Source organism: Neolamprologus brichardi, chromosome 14, assembly GCF_056152115.1.
Source record: "Neolamprologus brichardi isolate AB-2024 chromosome 14, ASM5615211v1, whole genome shotgun sequence".
NCBI classification, from domain to species: domain Eukaryota; kingdom Metazoa; phylum Chordata; class Actinopteri; order Cichliformes; family Cichlidae; genus Neolamprologus; species Neolamprologus brichardi.
In genome coordinates this window covers 5765096-5780769 of record NC_142117.1, presented here as the reverse complement: position 1 = coordinate 5780769, position 15674 = coordinate 5765096, and the positions used below count along the sequence as shown (strand labels likewise).

General features: G+C 39.5%; 1 protein-coding gene across 1 annotated transcript in view; it reads left to right on the top strand.

Moving 5' to 3' along the window:
• The first annotated feature begins 340 nt into the window (after positions 1–340).
• The window catches only part of tox (thymocyte selection-associated high mobility group box), a 58147-nt gene continuing 42813 nt past the window's right edge, over positions 341–15674 (top strand). The window contains exon 1 of the mRNA XM_006808411.2: positions 341–881. Coding sequence (XP_006808474.2) covers positions 777–881 — 105 coding nt within the window. The 5' untranslated portion in view covers positions 341–776. The remainder of the gene's footprint in view (positions 882–15674) is intronic.

Genomic DNA, 15674 nt, shown 5'->3' with positions numbered 1-15674 from the left:
GTGCTGCCATAAGCTCCATCTTTTTTTGCCAAGGTAGCTGCAAACGCCTCATACAGTCAGTTACCACCAAAATAAAGTCACTCTCTGGGGAATAGTATATTCTTTTAAATCATTCATCATTATTTTAGTCAGCGTGTTAATTCTACGGAAAGCCTGAAAAAGGTAATATTTAATACAAATATTAAATCATCGCTAAGCTCTTATTTTTTTCTCCTGACAGAACCCGGGCTTTGTGAGGTGAAACGTACTTCCGGCTTCGTTGTGGCTAACTCTTGCTAACTTGACAGAAAAGCTCTTTGTATGACTGGTCCGCGAGGCACCGCAGCACTGAGCACACGCGCGGCGGCAGCAGCAGTAGCAGCAGCATCAGCAGTGGAGGAAAATTCAAACAGAGTCCCAAGCAGGGACAGACAGGGTCCACGACGTCCCCTGTCCGAACCATACACAGGGCTAACGGACACACTAGAGGAAACGGTGCTTTTTAAAAGCACTACTTCATTTTAACGTTTGTTTTTAACGCGAGAAGTACGTGAACAGGGAACTTTGCTCCCCAGAGCAGCAGTTTCTTGGGCAGGAAAGCCGGTGTGTGGAGAACAGCGTCAGCCTAAAACTTCGCTGCCTCTCACAGCTTGGTTTAAGAATTATTTCACCAGTTACTTCTGTCTTTGAAAAAGTTGTTTTTTAGAGTAAGCTCAGGTTTTTGTTAAATCTCTTTAATTTTGAAAATACAAAAGCAAGGAAAGAAACTCGGAAGAGAAGTGGATGTATTTCCAGCCATGGATGTAACAGTTTACCCGCCTCCTCCTCAGCCTCTAGCCGCGCCAGACCACAATAGATTGGGACAGATTTCCTACCCTGACCCGGCCTTTGGGACCAACAAGGTAAGTGGGGGAAAGAAAGCAAACTACCGCACATAGGCTTCTTCTGTTAGCAGATAAAATACACTTTTGTGTTGTCTTATTCTGACTTATTAGTCCCACTCAGCTGTCTCCCCTCTCCGTGTTCATGTTCCGCGCCCTGCCAATTAAGGGGTAATTAATTGGCTTGTTAGGCTCCAGTTAATTATCGTAGTTACTGAAGGTAACTACATTTGAGTGCTTCTTTTTATATTTTTCACTCACTAGAGGGTGCAGAGCCTGTAATTTTATTCCGACTTTGTCGTCTGTGATGTGATGACACCTATAATTAAAAAGACGCCCACTGGTAATAGAAAGGCCATCGGGTTTAAATATGCTGCATATTTGAAGTCCAAACAGAAGATGTATGTTTGGAATGAAAGAGATGGCAAGCATGAGGGAGGAAAACAGGAAACCAGGATCTTTTTTTGTAGTATGCTTACAGAGGTGATCTTGTGTAGAATTTGCAGTACTCATTTCTGATTCTATCTTGGTCAAGGTGAATGGAGTTTGGGAAGCAAAGGTCAGGGTTAGATTTACAGCAGAAACCTGGACCTGATAGGGATCCAGGATGGGTGGATGTGGATGCAATCTATAGGTAGATTGCAGTTAAGGACTATCCATCCCCATCCAGTGTATGGGGGATGTTTGTCAGAGTAAATTGTCTTGGTTCAATCAAATCATGCCCATTTGACAGTGAAAAATTGCCTAATTATTTAATTAGGTTTAGCTAATGACTGCATCCAGGTGAGTTGACTGTGACTGCTACTGTTAACCTCGATTATCCTCTGTCTCAAATAGACTGGTTCATTTTGTAGTTTGGTACTTTTAAATAGAAGTAAAAAAAATAGTAATAATGAGTTCATTACAAGAAAATACTGACTTTAATGAACTATTAATCAATAAATCATTCTAAGTCAATTGTGCACCTGTAGTTAAGGTGTGTTGAACCCTTTCTCTCTATTTTCTTTTACTTCAATCTGTTTTATTGACATACCATGCAAACAACAGCAACTGGAAGTTCAAATTAAATACTCATGTCATATGAAATTCTCCTAACAAACCTGTGCAGTAGTTTTCATGATCGGATTAAGGCCTTTTAACATCAAAATATCCATCAGGTCACTGACAAAGCATGTAGGATTAGTGTTAGGGTTGGATTTCATTCTAGCCACAAGCTAAACATGCAAATGTTCAGAAACTAGAAGAACTAAGTTTCCAAAGCAGGTTATATACATTCAAGTTTGCATTTCATTTTGTTTCCTGTAGAAACTTTTGAGCTAGTGCTGGAAAAAAGGTTGGAGGTTAACCTAACCCAGACTCGACTCGTAATCCTAGATTGGTCGCGAGTAACCTACTCAAGAGGGTAAAATGTAATGCGCACCGGGGGAACCAACAAAGGCAGGCCTGTAGTCTGATGTAACATTACAGTCATAACTTTTGACTCCACCTTTGCTTTGTTTCCACTGATGAGTTTAACTGAACTCTTTCTCATACGGTTGGGTCTGTGCCATTGCGTCTGTGCCCGACAGTTCAGACCTGATTATTTCCGAAGCTCTGGAACCCCAAAAATTCCACCGTCAGGATAGTTCCTTCATTGTTGGCCACATGAACAACTGGAGACCATCTAATGAAACAGTCACACCAGCCACGGTGCTGTTGAGCTCGCTGACAAGACAGATGTTAGAAAATATTATATACCAGAGAATGACACTTCAAATGGAGAGAACTTACTTACAAATCACAAATTATGGGATGGGGCTGTAAGGTGGAAGTTGATTAAAATCAGTGAGAACCCATATTTCCTTTGGTGAAGCCCATTTTGAGTTCAAGACTTCTTGAGTTGCTTGAAGTGGTAAACCAATGATAGACATATTTAAATTAGTATGCTCATTGTTAAGTTCTTGTTCAATAATAAAATATGCTGATATACGTGTATATGTGCTGGAATAAGAAATATGCTCGGCTGATGGAGTCTGTGTATGCCACCGCTCTGTTTGGATTATGAATCAGTTTGGTAAAAGTGGGGAGACTATTTCTTGACTCTGACATGACCGTGCTGTGTGATCTCTGATGGTGCACAAATGTAATTTTTCTTTGAATAAAGTACAAAAATAGCAGATTTGGAGAACTTCTAAACTATATGCAGTTTGTAGGTCATGGAGCAGAAGTGATGACAAAGCTGTTGTGACCTCTGACCTTAATCTGTGGTTATTGGGCGTAAGCAGCACATATGTTAGTTATTCCCCCATTTATTTTTTTTGATTTATTTATTTGTTACCGTAATGACTAAACTCACTGTGGTGTATACTGGGCTGTGTTTTTAAGCTCATAATCACATCAAGTGTGGAAAGGCCCCATATAGCACTGCGCCATGTTGTTGCTAGTGTGTATTTGTTTCAGAAAGAGGGAAGGAGAGATAGAAGATAAGAGCTCGGAGGATGTGGAGAGAGAGCAAGCCTGTGTGGTTGGGGGTAGGGATTGGAAAGAGAAAGAGAGAGAGTTGTTGGGGGTAGGGATGTTGTAGATGAGAGAGAGAGAACGCGAGTGAGGGAGAGGGAGACGCGCACACACACACACACACAGAGGAGGTAGAGTGTGTGTAGTGGGGGTGGGGCCACCAAGGTTTGTACTATATTTTTTTTCCTCTGTGTCTTTTGATTCACGGGCCTGTCGGCCTGATAGAAGAGATCATATTACTGCATGGAGGGGCAGAGAAAAACTGAAGAAAAGGGAGAGAGGCCAAAAGTAGGAGAGTTGATTAAACATTAATTCAGTTCTTTTAAAGACGTACTTGAGCTTCTTGGTTGGTTCTGAATCTGAAATGAGTGACTGTTTTCAGGAATTCAACCTCAAATACAGAGCAGTTTTACTTTTCTAAAGTGGCAAAATAAGTCTGATTGCACCCTTTGCTCTTACACCCTTAAAATACACTGCATTGAATAGCTTCACGGTGAGGCCCATGCTACTTTTAGCTTGTGAGTCTCTCTGTGTTACTGTCTGTGTCTGTTTGTATATCTTTGGCAGAATGTGGTCTCAGAATCCTTACTTCATCAACAAATGGATTAAACAAGCTAAATTATCCATCAATCCAAAATAATCCATTCTGATTAGAGCTCTGCATTAAGGCTGCTTTATAGCCAATTCATAACAACCTATTTCTCAAGGTTGAGTATGACAGCTACTGATAATGTAGGGTGTTTAATAAAAAGAAAAATGTTGGTGCAAAAATAATGAGTAGCTTGGTTGTGTGGAGAAATGTAATAAAAAAACAAAACTAAATATAAAGAGATAGTTTACAGCCGAGCCTTCTGGCATGCAATTGGCTGCAAATAAAAACCTCGAAGAATTGCAAGTAAACTGTGCAGCATTTCTGAATACAGTCTGAATTTTTACAGATGTGTTGCTACATGTTAATGAGTGTAAAGTTCAATAAGAGGTTGTTGTCACATAGGGTTGGGCGATTGGACGAATATATCGATAGTTTTTACAAGGGCGATTTATTTCTTTATTTACCAGTGAGTAAGTTTGCTAATGATGATGGAGCTAATAGAAGCAGTCAACAGAAAAAAAATAGCACTGTTTTAACAGCACCCTCTTTCATCTGCGAGCAAATGCACCCTCCTCAGAGTGCGCCCAAATGCTTGTTGACGATTGCCGGTTGGAAAATTTTTATACATCGCCCAACTCTGTCACATGATTCTTCCACCTCTGTCCAACATTGCTTGTGCTTTTAATATAGAGCTGGTTGATATAAGATATTTTTTTCATATCACGATATGTTGCCAAATAACTCTATTTGTAAGATTTAAATGTGCCGTTGCTCACAAGTAAAATGTGAAATAATCAGCAGCTTGTTTTGATTTAAATATTTATTTCCCATAATAAGTTCAACAGGGTAGATGTACTTAAGGAACATGAGACTTTTTCAGATAAATAAAGGCAAATATTGCAAACGACACAAAAGGCAGCCGCTAAAGCGTTTAAGTTTCAAAATAGAACAAACAAAACAGACTGCTAAATTGTCAATTCCACTTAGAAACAAAATATTAATTCTAAAAATAAATCTTAGTTTGTTTTACAGAAGAACAGACAAAATTGACTAACTTTTGTCAATATCAAATAAACTGAGAACTAAAAGGAAATTCTCAATCTCTCCTTGTTGTATAGCTTAGCTTTTCAAACAGTTTTAACAGTTACTTTAGTCTGACAAAAGCCGAATGACGAATTAGCGCTTTCAGTCAGAGATTGAGCATGCACCGGTGCATGCTCAATCTCTGACTGAAAGCGCTAATTCGTCAGTCTGTATTTTCAGACTTGCTTTCGGCACAATTTACAGTGCGCGCTACTCTGTTTTTTGTGAGACTTGAAATAGCCGAAATACCTTCACACTACAGAACTTCTCTGGCTCTTCCGTTCGACAATCTCTCCGGCATTGGAACCATCATCTGTTTTATCTTCGGTAACCTTCGGTCACGCTCTCGGTTGATTTTGCTCTAGTCAGCGCACTCATTTCCTCCATTACCCGGGCGGCACGGCGGCTGGCTGCTTCCCAAACAAATACACATGTGCGGCTTGGCACTTGTGCTGTACGTAACAAGTCACGTGACGCTGCGGCTGTGATTGGTTCGGCTCTGCGCTAGTTAATTTGGATTGGCTGTAGGGGTGGGCGATATAAACGATATACGATAGAAACGATATAAATTTGGCCAACGATAGAGATTTTGACTCTATCGCGATAACGCATGTTGATGATGTCATCAAGCTGTCCCTGTTTTGGTCGAAAGCATCGCAGCAGCTAAAACCATTATCATCTGCAAATTATGGCGGGCGACAGTCATAGCAAAGAGATGAAGCACTCTTGAAATATGAGGAAAGCCAAAAACTGCGCTTCCTCCACTTCCGTAACATTGATTCATTAATGTTGAATTCTCTCGCAGCTGTTCTGTTCCCATGTTGTGGCAGTGTATTAATGACTAACCTCGTATTGTGGATGAATAATCTCAGTTGTTCTCCTGACTGAAGTTTGCCCCGTGTATAGCATCCTGCTATACGATTGCATTTGTCCCTGACCACCAGAATCTCTCACATTAACTTTTATCGAGTGGGAAAAAAAGTTGGCGTTCATCCTCCAGCTTCACTGTGCTAATGTTATGCTAACATAGCTGTGTCGCTAGCAATCACGTAGCACAACATTATATACCAGGTAGTCCAACTTCAGTAACCCTGCAAATGCCACTGCTGTTTAGTTTTCTGTCTTCGTTTATGTTGGAAGTGGTAGCAGAGCTGTACGTTTTAATTTAAAAGGTGTAAACTAGCGAGCTAACTTCCTGTTAACTTCTAACTCCGTTAAATTTAATAAATTCTGTTTTCATGGATGCATGAAAACTGGAGGTTTCTTCCTGTTAAAAGGGAGTTTTTCCTTCCCGCTGTCGCCAAAGTGCTTGCTCATAGGGGGTCATATGATTGTTGGGTTTTTCTCTGTATCTATGAAGCGCCTTGAGGCGACTTTTGTTGTGATTTGGCGCTATATAAATAAAATTGAATTGAATGGAATGTAGATGTTCAGATGTAGTTTGTTTTGATTTATTTCCCCCCAAAAAGTACCTAACAAAAAATCTGTGGGCAGATCTGCTTTTTAGATTTTGGTCTCCCTCTCCTCCCTGTACCTCTGTGCTGCTAGTGAGGCACTCCTTCTTTCTCACCCTCTGTTGGAGAGTTAGTAGGCACCCAAAGTGTATGCGTTGTGGTAGAAGAACAACAGACATGTTCTGGCACACTCTGTGATTGATCATTAAACTTGTAAGTTTAACCAACATTGCATCAGGGCCAGTGACTTATGTGCAGTTGCAGGTTATTTAGTTACACAATGTAGTTCTCATCCCTACATCCAGCTGTGAAAATATAAAAGTTATTGTCAATGTGTTATTTTTGTAAATCTTAGAATTCACTAAATGTTTTACACCCTCTGTCTTATTTGTAGGGCATCATTTGTGTTGCACGTAACAATGATTGACATCAGCTGGTCTGTGCTCTCGCTGCCAGATGGCATGGTGTATTTTTAATTGGAGCAACAATGTGTGCTTCATTCTTCTAGTTCATTTCTGGGTTTTGTACTTTTTGTTAACAAAGAAACTGAAGGTAAAGAGCGTCAGGCTCGTCATCCCTGTGGCCAGCTGCTAGTTTTAATGAAAGTATATACAGAAGTGAGTTGTGCTGAACTGTGATTGGCTGACAGCGCTCATAGTGACTCTGAACAGATGTGAAAAGGAGAAGGTAATTTGATCCAAAAGTGAATTCACTGTAAATCTGAAGTACCGTGAAGTAACAGAAGTGCATATATGTCAACACAAGTATTTGTGGTGAAACTGTATGCAAGTGAGAAAGGAATGAATAAAGACTCGCTGAGAGAAAGAGAGAGACCCTAATGTAAACATGATGATTGGGTAAGCTGGGTGAGGTATTTCTAAAGCAAATACTGAGGAAAAGTGAACATGGTGGAAAAAGGAGGGCATGAGACAAGAACAGAAAAACATGGGGGATAGACAGTAAGCTGTAGCTATCGAGGAATTTAGTTATTTCAGTATTCTATGGATTATTTTGTTGATTATCAGATAAATACTTTTGTCTTATTAATGAGCAGCAATAAATATTCTAAAGAAAAAATACAGGTCGTTCAAATCAAACTACTCATTTGTTTAAAAATTGCAGTGTTTTAATAGTTTAACTGCATTGTGTTTACATGCAATATCATAATCTTAAAGAAAACATTTTCTTAAATGTAAAATAATCACAAGTACAGTCATGTCAAGGTGTACATACAACCTAAAGTAAGGCGTAAAATCAAACTGCCTTTACTCTGGAAGGCTTTCTTACATTAATATGTAGCAAAGGAGTTCTGACAGTGTTGTGTCTCCTGGATATGAGGGAGATTTGGTGTGTGTTCCTGTGAGTGTGTTTACATGTTTAAGTGTGCAAGTGAAGGGGTGAGTGTGTGTGCCTTTAAGCCTGTAAAAAGAATATGTGGTGCCTGCAATGAAGAATGGCGAGCAGTCTTCTTTGCCCTGTATTTTGATGCAATGTTTCCTGGTCCAGAAAAAAAGGACTTGATGATGGTGTAGATGTTAATAATTAATGTTAATAATCATTCAGTGTCCAACCTAACAGCGTTTTACCGGTCGAGGTGTATTTTTACTGTCCTGTAGAAGAAGGGGGTGAAAAAAGCTCTTGTTTTTATATTTTTAATTAATCTTAATACTTATATTTTATATTAATCTACATAAATATGGCCTCATACACCCAGCCATGCCTTAGATTTAACCCTTCTTGCTGAGGTATCAGTGTTTGTAGGACGGCTGCCTAATTTAAACATCGTGCCAGACTAAGCTAACAGTTCATCTGCATATTTTATTTTAACTTCTGCAGATCTTTTTTTGCTGTGAAAAACAAACAGCCATGGATGGGCGCAGCTACAAAGTTTGCTTTTCTTCACTTGAATCTTATTGAACAGGGGGTTTGATTTCTGCCAGCTGTTGTCAGTAAAGGTTTTAATGGCAGTTACAGTAACACACACTGCTCTTTTTGCCGTCTCTTCATTCGCCTCTTTGCTCTTAACGTGTGTGTGTAAACGCGTGTGTGTATAGACCGACTCTGGCTTCATGTTAAACTCCTTCCATAGTGACAACTGAAGCATTGGAGCAAAAAAAATTGCGTTGAGGACTTTTTATAATTGAGTTATTCAAGTTACTCGATGAATTGTTGCAGTCCTAGTAGACAGCGAGGGGAAAGACGAGGATTTGTGAAACAGTTTTTATTTTATTTTATTCTTTTAAAGAAAGAAAAGGATGGAATAAGAGATTGTAAAGATCAGAGAATAGAGAACTGAACTTGTCACATCTTGCACATAATTTAGTTTAGTGCATATAATGTACTGTATCATGATTATTTTCTCTTACTGAACATGGTAACTGAACTATAGGTTTGGCTCTCTTTACTTTCTGTGGGTTGTTAGTAGGGCTGTCACAAACAATTATTTTGATAGTCGACTAGTCAGATCATGCATCCATTGGACATAAAACGAACAGCTTATTGCACCAGCAGCATCTGCTCTTAATATAACTATCATTAGCTTACAGCTTTAAGTGTTTAAGGTATGTGCTAACTAAAAATAAAGACAAGATTAAAATTTATAAAATTTTAATGAAGTTTGCAGATTGTTTCGGTGAAGTTTAATAAACTCCTTGCTATCTAAAATATAACAGGACACCGGAGTATATTCTCGGTGATAGCAGATATTTGAGGTTTACACAGTTACATTCTCGCCTGAGAATATCTTAAACGTTTATTTTGTGACCCAGAAAGAATAATAAGAGTAATATTAAAACTAACTAGCTGCCGCCATTGTTGGAAACTGAACAGGGCCGCGCTATGTATTCTGGGACACAGCTTCTTTTTCTTCGGGGTTTAACAGCAGCTGGCATCCTTGTACATGCAGTGCTGCCATCTTCTGTTTCAGTCCGTTATTATACTCTTAAATCCTACTACTTATTCCTGCGTCTTTTGGGATCTTACAAAGCATCAAACGACGCCTCGACTATTAAATTAGTCGTCGACGATTTTGATAGTCGACGTAATCGTGACTAGTTGACGTAATCGTGGCAGCCCTAGTTGTTAGTAAGTATTGTGTTATGGCAGGTGATGCTGGATTGTTTGGTGACAAAGAAACCACATAGCAATAATCAGCTGCCTCTCCATATCACTTTATCTGACACTTTGACATCAATGTCCATCAATGGTCTTACCGCCTCTGGTTCAGATCCAGGGCTATTTTAAAGTAGAATAAACTTGATTGCTTCTTTACCTTCATATGCACCATTTTGGCATTAACCATCTTCATCCAACAGATGTCTTAAGAGTGCTTACTTAAAGGCTGCTGGCATCCCAGATCAGTAGCTTTTGAGATGGTTTATGTGCAGGTGGTTATGTGGACTCCCCATTTCACCACAAGTATGAGTTTTTCAAGAACTGGGTCACAGCCTCTGCTATTGCTTCCTAAAACTGGCTTTCAGCTTCCTTCTGAGGAAGTATCCGACCAATCTAGGGGTTCAGGACATACCATGAAAACAGTGAATTGACAAACTTGGGAGCGTCAAATCCTCGGGGTGAGCCAAGGCTTAATAATACAACATCATCACCAGTTAACAGACTCTTAGATGTCGACTGAGGGTTTTCATACAACCCCAAATTAACCCGACAAACATGCCGGCTTTTACCAAAGCCGACAGGTTATTTGTTAAAGCATTCTAAGTCACCTTGGGGGACTTTACATTATCATCATCACACCCTGTTCTCCTCAGGCTCAGTGTACGCCTGCAGGGAACATGCTCTGTGTTCATGTAATAATAAATCTGCTCCACATGAGCTGGCTGACTTAGCTTACTGTATATTGTAATTGCTGGCTCACAGCCATGTCATAAACAGACGATCCTCTCCACTGTGAAAAAGAATGCACTCCTCACCAAACCCTGATGGAAGTATTAGCATTTTTAAAGAACAATCGCTGTCACTCAGGATTACAAAAAATGAATTAATAGGGATTTGGCAGTGACTTTAAAATGACATATCAGCAGTATGAAAATGTGCTTCTGTGCACAGTGAGTGAGAACTAACCTGCTCTTTGAGTAACAAAGTGCTATGCTGGACTGCTAGAATGCTCTTGTCATATATCAGCAGTGTTGGGTATTTAAAAAGTTGTACAGTACCTCTACAATAGTCTTACTCCTATTGCACTCTCCAAAGTGTCGGCATTTCATCTAATTATCTATCAGAACACAACCAATCAATCTGTCCGTCCGTCTGTCCGAGTTGGCTGTCATACACGCTACTGAACATCATGCCAACCCCCCCCCTGCGCACGATTGGGTGAGTTTCAGCACTGTTGCTTGTGTGCCGGTGTGTCTGAAAGTGTTTCAGTTGGTGGAATCATGGGGACAGGGTGGCGAGGGACTCCTGGTTGGTGGAGGGATGCCAAATGGAACAGACGGGCAGAGACAGTGCGCTGCCAGAAGGGACTAATTATCAGGATTTCATTTCCAAAACAAACATATTGTAATCAAATCACATACTGCATTCGTTGCTGCATTGTTCTGTGTGTGTGTGTGTACTGTATTAGTGACAATGACTTGGATCAATTGTCGTGGAAGCGATTGGATCAGTTCCCGAGGCATTATTCAAGAGCTGTTGCGGCCCATATTTATTTTTTTATTTTTTTTAGCACTCAGCTTTTGTTCCTGATCATACAATCATAACTGTTGCAGTGAACTGCTAATTACCATGGATAGATTGAAATAACTTTGTCACATTAGAAATGTGTAAACTTGTATCTGTTTTGACCCTGTTTCCTCTTCTCTTATAAACTATCTGAGACTTCAAACAAACTTTTCCGTGGTTCTGCTGCGCGTCTCAGTGCATGGAGTGTGACGTGTCAGTTAGGGATGGGTATTGATAAGATTTTCACGATTCCGATTCCATTTTCGATTCTGTTTAACGATTCGATTCTTTATCGATTCTCTTATCGATTATTTTTTTTAAAAAAAAGGAGAACACTAAGGTCAATTAGCTTAGATCTTTGTTTTATATCTTCTCTTTGAACAAGATAGAAATTTAGGAGTAACATGGCCTTACAAACCCAACAGTGAGATCTTAACAGATCCAACCTACGGCTCTTCAATGGGGTGTCACAGGGTCCCCAGGAAAAAAAATTGTGAATGTAAAATAATAAAATAAATATTCTTCTGTAGCAATAACAAAGAATAACATAAATGATTCTGTAGCAATTACACAAGAATATCCAGTAATGTCCCTGCCTACAATTAAACACATTCACTTACCGAAAATCGGGGGCATCTGCTGTGGCAAATGGGTGCAAGCCTTTTACCACAAAGTAGTCACTGCTCGGTGACATTCGTCTATCCTGGCCTGAAAGGAGACGCTACCGGTAGACTGTAGCAAGAACTGCCAGCATCTGAGCCAGACTCTGTCTGTCTCTCTCATCATGGTCCCCTAAATGCACAGTAATGGCAGGTTTTGTAATAAGGCAGATCGCGCTAACATAATATGCACTGTTAGTTGATTATTTACCTGCCGCATTAACGGGAGAGGACGTGCAAACGTTACCGCTGCTGCTGGGTTGAGATTCACGAGTCCGGAGCGGAATTAAAAACACGACATTCATTTAAGGTTATCGCGTGTTTGTGAGCAAATGCTTTTGCATATTCGTAGTGTTTCCTCCCTTAAATGAAATATCTACTTTGCAAGTATTGCAAGTTGCCCTGTTGTCATCCGTTCTCGTAAAGTATAACCAAACTTTTTAGCGTTTGAGCCGCCATGTTTCCTGCCAGGTAAATGACGCTCCGCAACGTGGTGACGTCATTCGGGGCGACTGGAATCGATAAGGGAATCGTTTGCAAAAATGGCAAACGATTCCAAGGAATTGAAACAGTGGGAACCGGTTCTCAACAAGAACCGGTTTTCGATACCCATCCCTAGTGTCAGTGTCAATTTAATTCTCTCAGGAAAGGTCAGACTTTTTTCACAAAGGCGCTTGTTTATGATAGATTTTCATAAATGTTACTGTCACAATGTAAACCTCAAATCCTGCTGCAAGACAGTAAACGAAAACATAGCAAAAGTGGATGCACGCTCTGAAGTTCTTTCAGGTATTAAAATTTCTTGCAGTTATATAGGAAATGCTGGTCATGCCATGAGGAAATTGTGCGTAATATCATTGTATAATTAGTTGTGTAACAAGTTAAAACTGTGTAACTGTGTGAAAGCTTTCTGGTGATAAAACTGCAGACATTTAGGTGTGATCTGATTTACAGCCCCCCACAGCTCTAGAGTGACTTTCACTTCATAGTTTAGCAGTTCACTGTTTACTGCTGTCCAACAGAATTACTGACATCTGTTACATTGACACACTTGGAGCAGGCCCTTAGTCCGACAGCATTTGTTGTTACCCCTGCCTCTTACAGTTATACCTGTGTCCCTGAGATGAACAGCTTAGAAACATCCACTTTTTATAACATCATACAAAACCAGTAGGGTAAAAAAAACCCTGTCTGGAATATCAGTGGGTCTGCTATTCGTGCTGTGGTTGTCCCGCGTCCTGCCTCCTGCATTCATATCATGGCATCTCCTTCACCTAAACCACAGTATTTCCAGCAGCAAGGACATCATTTAATGCTCCAGCTTACAAAAGGCAAAACTTCACACTGTTTATTCTCCCAGCATTTTCTACAGTTGATGCATTTAAAAAAGTTTTTTTCATGCATCACTGTTGGACATTAGTTTAACTCACTGGTTGAGCAGGTGGATGGCTTAAATACAGTGGCCAGAGTTCGAGTCCAACTTACAGCCTTTTGCTCTTGCTCTGTAAAAACAGCAGACTACTAAAGGCCACTATGCTTTCTCTGCTCAGCACCAAACAGCAGTGTTTTTTTGTTTGTTTTGTTTTTACAGTGAATAAAAAAACATTTCTCAATATCTTCTCTTTTGGTTATTAGTAATGCCACATAGCTATTAGACACAATAGACCTCTGTAAGTGTGTTTTTTGATCACAGGGTCTGCTGAGCTGAACGTTTGTTATCAAACAGGCGCCAGATCTTCTAGGATAATAACACATACCATTATCACTACAGTAGCTGATTAACATTAAGGAGGTAAAGAGTCAGAGGCCTTCTGGAGTTACGGTGGACCAGAAACAGAACAAAAAGAGAGTGCATATTGGGCTGACAAATTAACAGGTAACCACCAGCACACTTGCAGTTGAAAGTTTGTGTTGCTGGCTAACTGCTGGATGTGTACACAAGCACATTAATCTCATTATGTCAAAGTAATAGCCAGTTGTGTTGGTGTATTGAGTAATTTTGGCAAAGGCTTGAACTACACTTTAACGCTAAACTAACTTTTTATGATCGTGCTCGATGGTGTAAAATCATAGACTGTATTTAAAGGATGGATTTCAGATCTGAAATATGAAACCGATCCAGAAGTTTTGTTAAACAAGCATCCTTTGTAATTGCCAGTGGTGGGCAAATGTCCTGGTCTGATGTTATAGAAGTCTAAATAAGAGTGACTCTTTAGCTCACTTGATCTGTGGGCTCAGATTTAAATGAAATGTGTATAACAGAATGCGTGACTTGTAAATCTTTTAAACTCATATATTGTATTCACAAAAATAAAGAAAACATTAATGAAAAATCCGACAAAGAAGACCTGGGACTGTTGAGGAGCTCGAATCCTGCATCAGACAAGAATAGGACAATACTCCTCTCAACTAGTCTCTTCCGTTCTGGAAGTTCAGACTGTTATTAGATGAAGAGGAAATGCTACAGTGGTAAACATGGCCCTCTCCCAACTTTTTTTTGCTATCCAAGTGAAAATAACCTTGTTTTTTCTTTAAAAGGTACATTTTCTCACTTTAAACAGTTTGTTTTCTATGTTCATAAAATATGGGATTCTGATTGGAAAATCATTGCATTTTGTCTGTATTTACATTTTAGACAGCACCCCAACATTTTGGGGATTTGGGGTTATATATAAAGTGTATAGCAAAAGATTTGTCCCCTTGTTTAACACCAAATTTGCCAAATGTGTTAATAGCCTTTTATTTGACTGCGTTGCCTTCGTAGACCTACTTGCCTGTGTTTTGCTAGTCGAAACAAGTAATTCTTGAATAAGAACCTGTGTTCAGGCTTTTGTTCGCTGGTGGTAAGACGCTGTAATTTACAGAAAATATATTAGAAACTCAAAAGACAGTTTGTCTCATGAGATTTATTCAGATTTTATACTTGGATTACTGTTAGCTCCAAATTTAAAAAAAGATTGCTGCTATTTACTGGCAGCATAATGGGGAAATGGCCACCACAGAGCCAGCATAAACACACAGAAAAATATGATTAAACAGCTGTTTCAAGAATGTAAAATTTCCCTTCACACTCAGGCACGCATATTTGAAAGATATTTACATAAAAGTGCACACACACACAGTCTAAATTTACAGTCAGGGTGAATACATTTAGCCAATAAAATTTGGTTTATATTGTTGTCGGGGTGACAAAGATAAGACAGACAAACAATTGCAGAGCTGAACTATCATAGCTCCCCACACAAGCACGTACACACACACAAAAAAAGTCTTCCTGTCCTTCTCCATCTATCTCTCTGTACACACTTGTATTTTGATTTATGTCTCCTGATGCAGTTCAGAGTGAGCTTAAATCTATTCACTCTGGTCCAGCCAAGTAGTTTCAACCTCCACCCAAAACCATGAGTGATAAATATGGTTACTTTGTTTTTGTGACACATTTAGTCAAAGATCGCTTCACAAGAAGAGGACATGTCATGTTTCCCACTCCAGCTTGAGCTCTGTGCAAAGAGTAAGTCGAATCCAACGCTGCAAACACGCTGAGCACAGATCGTTTGTTGTACACGCATCTGCAGTTTTTATTGCTAAAGCTATGCCGTGATCTCTTTAAGCTAAAATTTTACTTCATCCTAAAAATTAAGCTTTTTTTTTGGTTTCATGATTGGGGATTGATGATTCCTCACACTTTCGATGTTTTTCATTTGATTTTCAGACTCGAGTAGATTACAATATTGAGTGCGAATTAATGTAAAAAAAACCTGAATGAATTTCTGTAACCCTCACAAATGACTTCTTTTGATCTCGTTTACTACACATTTTATTTCTAACCTCTCCCTCTTTCTCTTCCACA